The 12,778-nt window shown below is 44.7% G+C and overlaps 1 protein-coding gene across 4 annotated transcripts in view; it reads left to right on the top strand.

The window, feature by feature from the left end:
- SLC38A4 (solute carrier family 38 member 4) overlaps nucleotides 1-12,778 on the top strand; it is a 186,797-nt gene that overhangs the window by 166,564 nt on the left and 7,455 nt on the right. For all 4 annotated transcript variants that reach the window (XM_077265389.1, XM_077265388.1, XM_077265390.1 and 1 more), the window contains 2 exons: nucleotides 3,705-3,849; nucleotides 7,154-7,251. In XM_077265389.1, coding sequence (XP_077121504.1) covers nucleotides 3,705-3,849; nucleotides 7,154-7,251 — 243 coding nt within the window. The remainder of the gene's footprint in view (nucleotides 1-3,704; nucleotides 3,850-7,153; nucleotides 7,252-12,778) is intronic.

The raw sequence follows: 12,778 nt of genomic DNA on the forward strand, positions 1-12,778 counted from the left end.
AGTTTGCAGGTAACAACATCTTCCTGTCCGCACCCATAACATTTTGTTCAGAGACATTTACCACACGCCAATTGTGAACTCTCACCCACTTCCTCAGCCATTACAGCACATCTTGCTCAGGTCATCTAGTACATTCATTGTGGAGATTTGGATAAGAATGTTACGTGTGCTTGGGAAATATTGTGGAGAATATGCTGTTGCTATTTTACACACAGAGGTACATACAAAATGACTTTAACACACTGTCCTATTTTAGATGGCTCCGTTGGGCATATTCATATTTATACTCCATATTTATTACCTTGGTGGTTGGTGAGGTGGTTTTCCTTTGACTTTTTTATTTTTTTATTTTTTACAAACCCTTCTAGCTTTGTTCTCTCAAGGTATGTGCAATAGAAATGACAGTGTTAAAAACAATACCACACTTAGCAGACAGGTATATCTGTACTCGGTCTCCTTGAACTCCAACTTGCTTAAGGTACCTTCACATTAAGCGACGCTGCAGCGATAGCGACGATGCAGATCGCTGCAGCGTCGCTGTTTGATCACTGGAGAGCTGTCAAACAGACCGCTCTCCAGCGACCAACGATGCCGAGGTCCCTGGGTAACCAGGGTAAACATCGGGTTACTAAGCGCAGGGCCGCGCTTAGTAACCCGATGTTTACCCTGGTTACCAGCGTAAAATGTAAAAAAAACAAACAGTACATACTTACATTCGCGTCCCCCGGCGTCCGCTTCCTGCACTGACTGAGCGCCGGCCCTAACAGCAGAGCGGTGACGTCACCGCTGTGCTGTGCTTTCACTTTCACTTTACGGCGCTCAGTCAGTGTGGGAAGCGGACGCCGGGGGACGCGAAGGTGAGTATGTAGTTTGTTTTTTTTACATTTTACACTGGTAACCAGGATAAACATCGGGTTACTAAGCGCGGCCCTGTGCTTAGTAACCCGATGTTTACCCTGGTTACCAGTGTAAAACATCGCTGGTATCGTTGCTTTTGGTGTCAAACACGACGATACACGCCGGTCTGACGACCAAATAAAGTTCTGAACTTTCAGCAACGACCAGCGATATCACAGCAGGATCCTGATCGCTGCTGCATGTCAAACTAAACGATATCGCTAGCCAGGACGCTGCAACGTCACGGATCGCTAGCGATATCGTTTAGTGTGAAGGTACCTTTAGCTTCCAGGGAACAATGGTTTCTATATGATTAAAGAGGTTCTCCACTACTTTATCATTGATGACCTATCCTTAGGAAAGGTCATCAAAGTCCAATCGGTCAGGGTTCGACTCCTGGCACCAGTGTCAGCGGCCACCGGCTAGAAATGCTCAACTGTGGAGCTGTTCTGTCTTCTGATAGTGGCTGTGGATCCTACTCCTATTGACTTGAGTAGGATGTGGATGTGCAGTATCCAGCCATGGACACTATCAGAAGATGGAGTAGCTCCATAATTGAGCATCTCCAGCCGGTGGCCGCTGCTGATGTCAGGAATAGATAATAGTTGGGGTTCCAGGTGTTGGACACCGACCGATCAGACATTGATAACCTATCCTAAGGATACGTCATCAATGACAAAGTAGTGGATAACCTCTTTAATATTTGAAGCTTTTGTTCAAGATACATTAGGTAATTGAATTTTGGCAGTTCCACATAATTGTGTCCCAAACCTTGAAAGTGATCCAGTATCCTGCAGGACTACTCAGCCCTGAAAGGCTCATCACTGAAATGTTATGCTGTTCCTTCCCTCTTACTTCATGGCAAACAGGCCAGTTTTAGACAAATTGTGGCCTTTGGCAAAATTCAAAGTAGGGCTACAAATGCTGAAATACTCCACCAACAACAGCACCAGGGTCAATTCAGTTCATTAAAGCTAATATTATCATGTGGAAGACAATAGGACACGTTCTGTAATTGATATTGTTATGGTTATTTACATCTGGAGAGACAAGTCACCACACCGGTCCTTCAATGACCTTCGTTGAATAGCACTGTGCAGAGCACTGTACTTGTGTTTATTTCCCTTGCTGCGTACAGTATTATACAAAGGCGGTCACTGACAGATCATTGGACTGGTCCATAACGTATTTGGCTAAGGCTAGATTTACACACCATATAGCAACTGTATTTTTCATGGCGGTATGGAGTAAACTCACCACCAGTCATATGGCTTCTCCTGGATGGTAACACAGCCTGTACTCTGTTCCTACTGGCGCTGTGCAATGTCAGGATTACATGGGCAGCACATGGCCATTGTATGCTAATATGGATTTATTTATATAATAATAAACTTAGGTCTCATTGGACCTTTATTCACATGGGTGTACACCACCAGTAATACTGTAGACTAATAGGGAAAGGGAAGGGAGGGGGGGGGAGAGTGTGAATAGAATTTAAGATGTAACCTTTATTTCTAATTAATGCTAAAAAAATTGAATTTAAGAAATCTGTTTGGACATATATAAGATCACAGCTATAGAGATTGTAATCACAGCTGTGATCCACTAGATCCCAATTTATTCTTGGGTATGAGAATAATATAAATTCTTAGGTTGGATTCCAGACCATAATACCTAAAAAATAATAAATCAGGCTATTATACTTCCATATAAATGAGGGTTAACAAATAGTAAGAATCTCATGTAATATATGGTATATCTATTTATCCCAAATTAAGTGGGTACCATATACTGTAAGGTGCAGATGTATTCTGTATCCCATATACAATCCCAGCCATTATACATTTTCATGTCATAACTCATCAGATCAAATAAGTCATGTCTGGTTGATACAGGGCTGATGTAGGGTACATAGAATAATTTACCAGAGCGCAGCTACACTGCTATAGGATCAAAATGCACGCCGTGGATAAATCCAGCAGATGGATAGTACCCAGTACATATGGGCTAGCACACCAGATCACTATGAATATATGCAGTACATTGTACATTGTTAATAGCACCACTCAAGTGAACATTACAGTTGTTAATCCACCTCCTAAGCAACATCAATGTATATGTGGTCAGCGTGAGCAATTACACATGAGTACAACAGCTGATCGTTGCAGGCACGGTCCCACTAATTAGAAAGCCGTGTCAGCATGGATTGTGAAAAGTGTGCTATTACAGGCGGACTATCAGTTGGTCAGACTCATTGCACATACATTGATATCAATGCTGCTCAGATAGACATCAAGGCTGTTATACCACCACGCAAGCCTCATCAGTACATGTGCGGCTAGCGTGAGCAATCACGTAAGGACACAACAGCTGATCGCTGCAGGCACGGTCTCATTAAGTACATAGCCCTGCAGTCTGTCATGACCTTAATTATGCCGCATTATTGTAGCGATTCACATTGACTCCACTGTCTCAATATTGGGAACCCTATCTCAATACGCCTAGCATTAGATTAGGACATGTGTCCCTGACGCGCGTTTCCCAGTATGCTGTTTTTTTTCTAAGGGCCCTTAATGATTACAATCTCTATTGCTGTTATCTTATATACATCCAAATGAATGTATTACATTCTATGTTTTTTAGCACTAATTAGTAATAAAGGTTCATTTTAAATTCTATTAACACACTTTTTCCCCCCTCTTCTCCTTCCCTATTAGTCTACGGATTTTTTTTATATGTGATTCCTTCTAATTCAGCCATCATTCACATGTGAGACTGCCATTAAACAATTCCTCTTTGTTTTTCAGGTCCGTACTTCATTAACCGCACTGCTGTTTCCTGGAAGACCATTCAGCTTACTTCGGCACTTCCTGATAGCATTTGTTCTCCTTGCCTTTAACAATACTCTGGTTATTTTTGTGCCTACTATTAAGGATATCTTTGGATTCATAGGTTAGTTATTGCATGTGTAATAGTTTACATGCTTTTTGCTATGAATTTTCGTAAAGTATAGGGCTAACATTTTAGGCATTGAAGGGACATTATAGATGTTTAAAACCTACAGGAGAAAAAATGAACAAAAACCCTGCTGTAAATAAGTAAAAAGCAAAAAGTGCATCTAAATAACACAGAGTTTCTAGTAATACTGTTATTGATCAAAAATAGCATAAAAGCCATCCTACCATGTCACGGTAACTCTGATCGGGACGGTCCTACTTTATAATATTAAAACCTTACCATGTGTCAATGATGATCTCAGTGTGAATAAGGGCAGACAACAGTGGATCGCCCCCAGGCGCAGGGCAGTGGGGTACTCGGTACCGGGTCCCTCTGTCTCGGTTCGGGGAATGTCACGGTGGCCCGAAACGGTCCGTGGCCCTGCTAAGGGGCGCCCAATTAAAGGTGATAGTTTGTCAAGTGTTCGTGAAGCCATCTGTGGTATTCGGTCAGAGTGACCGACGCTGCTAGGGGTCCGCTGGGGTGATGGAATGGCAGCTAGATGGTACACCTTCCCACAGGTGAAGTATGTCCCCAGGGCTTCCCTTGATGAGTAGGTGGTAGTGGTGGATGTTGTAAGGTGTGATGAATAACGAGGACACAAAGGTTGCAGTCTCTTTACCTTTTACTGAAGACTTCAGCGTCCACAGTCCAGAGTACCGTTCACAGGGCTGGCTGAATCCAAATAATACGAAGAAAAAACACAAAAAATTGAGCGTAACTTAAGTTGGTATACATGCAGCACATAAACGCATGTTCACATTGGCCAAAAAGCATATAAAACCTACAAGAGAAAAAATGAGTAAAAACCCTGCGGTAAATAAGTAAAAAGCAAAAAATGCATCTAAATAACACAGAGTTTATGTGCTGCATGTGTACCAACTTAAGTTCAGCTCAATTTTTGTGTTTTTTCTTTGTATTATTGCATTCTATGCAAGCCAGTGTGTGGCCTCCCTTTTCTGAGCTGGAGATTGTATATAAAGCTCCCCCAGGCTGGTGGTCTACTGGTTGTGCCCAGTCCTGTTGTCTGCCCTTAGGGTACTGTCACACAGTACCATTTTGATCGCTACGACGGTACGATTCGTGACGTTCTAGCGATATCGTTACGATATCGCAGTGTCTGACACGCAGCAGCGATCAGGGATCCTGCTGAGAATCGTACGTCGTAGCAGATCGTGTGGAACTTTCTTTCGTCGCTTGATCACCCGCTGACATCGCTGGATCGTTGTGTGTGACAGCGATCCAGCGATGTGTTCGCTTGTAACCAGGGTAAACATCGGGTAACTAAGCGCAGGGCCGCGCTTAGTAACCCGATGTTTACCGTGGTTACCAGCGTAAACGTTAAAAAAACAAACAGTACATACTTACATTCCGGTGTCTGTCCTCCAGCGTCTCAGCTTCTCTCCACTGTGTGAGCGTCTGCCAGCCGGAAAGCGAGCACAGCGGTGACGTCTGACGTCACCGCTGTGCTTTCCGGCCATGGCGCTTACACAGTGGAGAGAAGCAGAACGCCGGAGGACAGACACCGGAATGTAAGTATGTACTGTTTGTTTTTTTAACGTTTACGCTGGTAACCACGGTAAACATCGGGTTACTAAGCGCGGCCCTGCGCTTAGTTACCCGATGTTTACCCTGGTTACCGGGGACTTCGGCATCGCTCCAGCGCCGTGATTGCAACGTGTGACCGCAGTCTACGACGCTGGAGCGATAATCATACGATCGCTGCGACGTCACGGATCGTGCCGTCGTAGCGATCAAAATGGTACTGTGTGACAGTACCCTTAGTCACACTGAGGGCAACATTGACACATGGTAAGGTTTTTAATATTAGACAGTGTAGGACCGCCCTGATCAGAGTTACTGTGACATGGTGGGATGGCCTTTATGCTATTTTTGATCAAAAACAGTATTACTAAGAACTCTGTGTTATTTAGATGCACTTTTTGCTTTTTACTTATTTACAGCAGGGTTTTTCTTTTTCCTCATTTTTTCTCTTGTAGGTTTTATATGTTTTGTGGCCAATGTGAACATGCGTTTATGTGCTGCATGTGTGCCAACTTAAGTTAAGTTCAATTTTTGTGTTTTTTCTTTGCATTATTACATTATAGATGTTTACTCAGCAACTTTAGAAAATCCTATACAAATGAATTGGGTGAGGCTTTTATACACAACCACCTCTCTATTCCCAGCGGTGTGAGACCAAGCCATGTTCTCAAGATATATGGGGGGTACTCTGAGTATTGCTGAGTAAAAAATGTAGAGCTTAAGGGTACGTTCACACAGGACTTTTTTGCTGCTTTTTTTTGCTGCTTTTTTTTATGCTAATTTTCAGCTGCTTTTTACAGTACCAGTAAAGCCTATGAGATTTCAGAAATCTCATGCACACACGTTGGTTTTTTGTTTGAACGTGTGAACGTACACAAAAAACGCACCAAAAACGCACCAAAATAACGCACCTAAATTAGCATTAAAAAAAGCAGCAAAAAAAAGCAGCAAAAAAGTCCTGTGTGAACGTACCCTAATAGTGCAAGGGTAGTACAAAATGACAGATTAATGGAACATGTTATAATCAGAGGAATTCAAAATTCACAGGTATAACATGAAGAACTGTTTTTCAAATAACAATCTACCCCCTACCCATAGTAAAGCGGATAACTTACAGATCACTAGTGGTCTGACAGTTGAGACCCCAGTGTATGGGACTTATCAGCACTATTTACAATGAAGTGGAGGTGTGCATGCTCAACGTCAGCTCCATTCATTATCTATGGGACTGCCATAAAAAGCCAAGCGCTGTACTTGGCTTTCTCAGGCAGCTCTTTAGACAGCAAGTGGACTACAAGTTTGCATGCTCGATCTCCACTCCATTCAGATGGGGCTCTGCAGAACTCCATTCTCTGAGCTCCAGAGCCCCATTATCGGGATCACTGAGGGTCCCACCAGTCATCAAATTGTCCTGATCCTATGAGTAGGGTATAATCTGTTATTATGGGAACACCCCTTAAAGACTCGTGGACTGAAAGCAAAATCTGTTAATAATGCTGTTTTATTATGTGGCAAAAGGACTATAAGGAAGCTAACCTTTTAAGAGTTTATTGAAAGGCCAATAAACTAAAGAATATCTTCTAAACCTAAGTCATTAATTCAAAATAAAATGTTCCAGTATCCTGTTTATTTTATCAGTAAAGTCAGCCATGATTAATTATCAACTATTGCAATAAACCAATGAATGCAGAACTATTTATTTTCTTTGCCATAGGTGCGTCAGCAGCAACCTTGTTGATCTTCATTCTACCTGCCGCTTTTTATTTACGAATAGTGAAAAAAGAACCTTTTCGATCGCCACAAAAAATTGGGGTAAGACTAATAGATCAGTTCATCATTCCTTAATATTGAATCATTGGTAGTATGATATCCAGTTATTATACAGACATCACATAATCATAGACTGCAGGTTGTAACACTTCTTTATGAACAGTAGAGGGAGCATTATTACTTACAAAGTGAAAAAAGTCTGAACATTTATTGCGATTCAGATCTATGGTTTTTCAATGGAAATCATTCTGGTAGTTTGGAAACAATAGCGATAAGTGTGTCCAGAATGGTGATGTAAAATCATAGCAGAACCCTCAACATACCATGGGACACACTAATATTAGTGTTTTTTATGTGAAAGATGGCCCAATAGACCCCTTCAGGCGCAAGGTCTGGGGAAATCTCCACCGACTAAAGTGACATCTTTAAGTGTATCATACAAACTATACTCTTTGTCACATGATATATTGTTTGTATAAAACTTCTACTTGATTAATTTGCATGGAACAAGGTGCCCCTACATTAGATAGAGTGATGTCTCCCTGTACCCTCACCACATGGTGGCCCTAGAGAAGATAGTGATGTCTCCCTGTCCCCTCACCAAATGGTGGCCCTAGAGAAGATAGTGATGTCTCCCTGTACTCTCACCACATGGTGCCCCCAGAGTAGATAGTGATGTCTCCCTGTACCCTCACCACATGGTGCCCCTAGAGTAGATAGTGATGTATTCCTGTATCCTCACCGCATGGTGCTCCTAGAGTAGATAGTGATGTCTCCCTGTACCCTCATCACATGTTGCCCCCAGAGTAGATAGTGATGTCTCCCTGAACACTCACCACATGGTGCCCCCAGAGTAGATAGTGATGTCTCCCTGTTCCCTCACCACATAGTGCCCCTAGAGTAGATAGTGATGTCTCCCTGTATCCTAACCACATGGTGCCCCTAGAGTAGATAGTGATGTATCCCTGTATCCTAACCACATGGTGCCCCTAGAGTAGATAGTAATGTCTCCCTGTACCCTCCCCACATGGTGCCCCTAGAGTGGAAAATGATGTCTCCCTGCACACTCACCACATGGTGCCCCCAGAGTAGATAGTGATGTCTCCCTGTTCCCTCACCACATGGTGCCCCTAGAGTAGATAGTGATGTATCCCTGTATCCCAACCACATGGTGCCCCTAGAGTAGATAGTAATGTCTCCCTGTACCCTCACCACATGGTGTCCCTAGAGTGGATAATGATGTCTCCCTGCACACTCACCACATGGTGCCCCCAGAGTAGATAGTGATTTATCCCTGTATCCTAACCACATGGTGCCCCTAGAGTAGATAGTGATGTCTCCCTGTACCCTCACCACATGGTGCCCCTAGAGTAGATAGTAATGTCTCCCTGTACACTCACCACATGGTGCCCCCAGAGTAGATAGTGATGTCTCCCTGTTCCCTCACCACATGATGCCCCTAGAGTAGATAGTGATGTCTCTCTGTACCCTCACCACATGGTTCCCCTAGAGTAGATAGTGATGCATCCCTGTATCCTCACCACATGGTGCTCCTAGAGTAGATAGTGATGTCTCCCTGTACCCTCATCACATGTTGCCCCCAGAGTAGATAGTGATGTCTCCCTGAACACTCACCACATGGTGCCCCCAGAGTAGATAGTGATGTCTCCCTGTTCCCTCACCACATAGTGCCCCTAGAGTAGATAGTGATGTCTCCCTGTATCCTAACCACATGGTGCCCCTAGAGTAGATAGTGATGTATCCCTGTATCCTAACCACATGGTGCCCCTAGAGTAGATAGTAATGTCTCCCTGTACCCTCCCCACATGGTGCCCCTAGAGTGGAAAATGATGTCTCCCTGCACACTCACCACATGGTGCCCCCAGAGTAGATAGTGATGTCTCCCTGTTCCCTCACCACATGGTGCCCCTAGAGTAGATAGTGATGTATCCCTGTATCCCAACCACATGGTGCCCCTAGAGTAGATAGTAATGTCTCCCTGTACCCTCACCACATGGTGTCCCTAGAGTGGATAATGATGTCTCCCTGCACACTCACCACATGGTGCCCCTAGAGTAGATAGTGATTTATCCCTGTATCCTAACCACATGGTGCCCCTAGAGTAGATAGTGATGTCTCCCTGTACCCTCACCACATGGTGCCCCTAGAGTAGATAGTAATGTCTCCCTGTACACTCACCACATGGTGCCCCCAGAGTAGATAGTGATGTCTCCCTGTTCCCTCACCACATGATGCCCCTAGAGTAGATAGTGATGTCTCTCTGTACCCTCACCACATGGTTCCCCTAGAGTAGATAGTGATGCATCCCTGTATCCTCACCACATGGTGCTCCTAGAGTAGATAGTGATGTCTCCCTGTACCCTCATCACATGTTGCCCCCAGAGAAGATAGTGATGTATCCCTGTGTCCTAACCACATGGTGCCCCTAGAGTAGATAGTGATGTCTCCATGTATCCTCACAGTTGTTTCCCCCACAGTAGATAGTGATGTATCCCTAAATCCTAACCACATGGTGCCCCTAGAGTAGGTAGTGATGTCTCCCTGTACCCTCACCACATGGTGCCCCCAGAGTAGATAGTGATGTCTTCCTGTACCCTCACCACATGGTGCCCCTAAAGTACATAGTGATGTCTCCTTGTACACTCACCACATGGTGCCCCCAGAGTAGATAGTGATGTATCCCTGTTCCCTCACCACATGGTGCCCCTAGAGTAGATAGTGTTGTCTCCCTGTACCCTCACCACATGGTACCCCTAGAGTAGATAGTGATGTCTCCTTGTACACTCACCACATGGTGCCCCCAGAGTAGATAGTGATGTCTCCCTGTTCCCTCACAACATGGTGCCCCTAGAGTAGATAGTGATGTCTCCCTGTACCCTCACCACATGGTACCCCTAGAGTAGATAGTGATGTCTCCATGTTCCCTCACCACATAGTGCCCCTAGAGTAGATAGTGATGTCTCCCTGTACCCTCACCACTTAGTGTTTCTAGAGTAGATAGTGATGTGTCCCTGTACCCTCACCACATGGTACCCCTAGAGTAGATAATGATGTCTCCCTGTACCGTCACCACATGGTGCCCCTAAAGTAGATAGTGATGTCTCCTTGTACACTCACCACATGGTGCCCCCAGAGTAGATAGTGATGTCTCCCTGTTCCCTCACCACATGGTGCCCCTAGAGTAGATAGTGATGTGTGGTGCCCCAGGGTCCTGGTCATCACAGTGGTATTGCTTTCCTCCCGAGGAGAGTGATGCTACATTTGGAGGCAAGAAAGGATAACTGCATCCAGGTATCACAAACATGCAACACATTCACACTCCAGGCCACCAGGGGGAGCTTTTAATCCTATTAACTAGGTGACTCCCCATATATAAGGTAGTTTGGAGGGAAAGTGAGTTCAGTTCCTGCCAGAGAGACAGAGGAGAAGGAAGCAGAAAGATGTGCTAGAGAGAGAGATTTCCAGAAGGGAGCTTGTCGAGGAACATCAGCTAGGCGGAGCTGGTATAATAGGAGATTAGCTGAGCAGACGTGGGGGTCTGCAGCTCCTGGCAGCAAGAGGAAATGGAGAAGGAAAGAACATCAGCTCAGTTAGTTCCAGACAGCCGTCTGAGGAGGACAGAAGGTTAACGGAGCTGTGCATGCCCTCAGAGCTGCAGCTCCCAGAAAGAGACATTGGAAGGCAGAACTGTATTGCAGCGAGCGTGAAGGAAGTTGAAGCAAAGGAGAGGATACCAGAAGGGGACCAGCCCCGAACAGGCTGCCTCCTTCTGAGGCGAAGAAAACTGGTAGCCGAAGCACCGAGGTAGTAAGGACCTGTACGCCTTACTTCAGAGACAGGCAGGACAGCTAATTGCATGTTACCTGTCCCCACCTACACCCAGGAGGCACGGTGACGCCGGGTTATCTAAGAGACCCTATAAACAGGCTCAAGTCACCAGTCATACGGGTTTTGTCCTATCCTATACGGGGGACAGAGAGAGAGAGAAACACCACATCTGTGAGGACCTTACGAGAGGCTTAGCAGTAAGAGACTACACCACTACAGTGCAAGGGAAGGCTATTGATTTCCACCTGGACAAGGGAACTCTGGACTTGCCTCCAAACCGGCCGGACCCTTCCTGCCCTGTGATCTGGTGCCCTGGACTGTGGCTGCTGAAACAAACAGTAAACAAGGTAAAGAGACTGCAACCTTGTGTCCTTGTTCTTCTCTGCGCCTCTCACCATACCACCATCTTCACACTGGGAAGCCCTGGGGATATACTTCACCTGTGGGAAGGTATACCATCTAGCTGCCATAACATCACCCCAGCGGACCCCTTAAAGCAGCATCGGTCACCCTGACCGAATACCACAGGTGGCGTCACGAACATAAACTTTATCCCTTCAAAGACCTTTCCCCTTTTATACGGACATCCCAGGGCCATGGACTGGGTCAGCCACCGTGACATCCCCCTGTGAACCGCAGGACCCGGTTCCGAGTACCCCACAGCCCTGACGGGGCGCTCCAGATGTCTCTCTGTACCCTCACCACATGGTTCCCCTAGAGTAGATAGTGATGTATCCCTGTATCCTCACCACATGGTGCTCCTAGAGTAGATAGTGATGTCTCATGTATCCTCACCACGTTTCCCTCATAGTAGATAGTGATGTATCCCTATATTCTAACCACATGGTGCCCCTAGAGTAGGTAGTGATGTCTCCCTGTACCCTCACCACATGGTGCCCCCAGAGTAGATAGTGATGTATCCCTGTATCCTAACCACATGGTGCCCCTAGAGTAGGTAGTGATGTCTCCCTGTACCCTCACCACATGGTGCCCCAGAGTAGATAGTGATGTCTCCCTGTACCCTCACCACATGGTTCCTTTCCAACAAAATTATGGCACACGATAAACATTGGCTGATAAACTTGTTCTTTCCAGTGATATGACTTCCGATTTCATAACATCTGCACAAATGTACAATGTCTTATCAGGCTTTTCTCATGCCAGTTACAGTGTTCAAACTTGTTCATATTGTAATACACACCCAAGGAATGTACAGACGGCCTAACAGGGATTAGTCATTACTCCTGGAACTTGGAGAAAATGTTTTGTGTTCATGTGAATCTACACAATAGAGGGCGCTGGGGTTCAACAATGTTATTATATGTGAAGTCCATATATATTCTGATAGTTCCGTGTATATTATTGTGCTTCATTAATATGGTACTAAAATATTCTACAGCCAAGGATAGCACTATATGGCTATTGTATATTATTACTTATAGTACTGTATATGTTACTGTACCTTATTAATATAGTGCCAGAATGTTCTACAGCCAAGGATAGCACTATATGGCTATTATATATTATTACTTATAGTTCTATATATGTTATTGTACCTTATTAATATAGTGCCAGAATATTCTACGGCCAATGATAGCACTATATGGCTATTCTATATTATTGCTTATAGTTCTGTATATGTTATTGTACCTTATTAATATAGTGCCAGAATATTCTACGGCCAAGGATAGCACTATATGGCCATTCTATATTATTACTG

The sequence above is a fragment of the Ranitomeya variabilis genome, chromosome 5, assembly GCF_051348905.1.
Source record: "Ranitomeya variabilis isolate aRanVar5 chromosome 5, aRanVar5.hap1, whole genome shotgun sequence".
Classification (NCBI taxonomy): Eukaryota; Metazoa; Chordata; class Amphibia; order Anura; family Dendrobatidae; genus Ranitomeya; species Ranitomeya variabilis.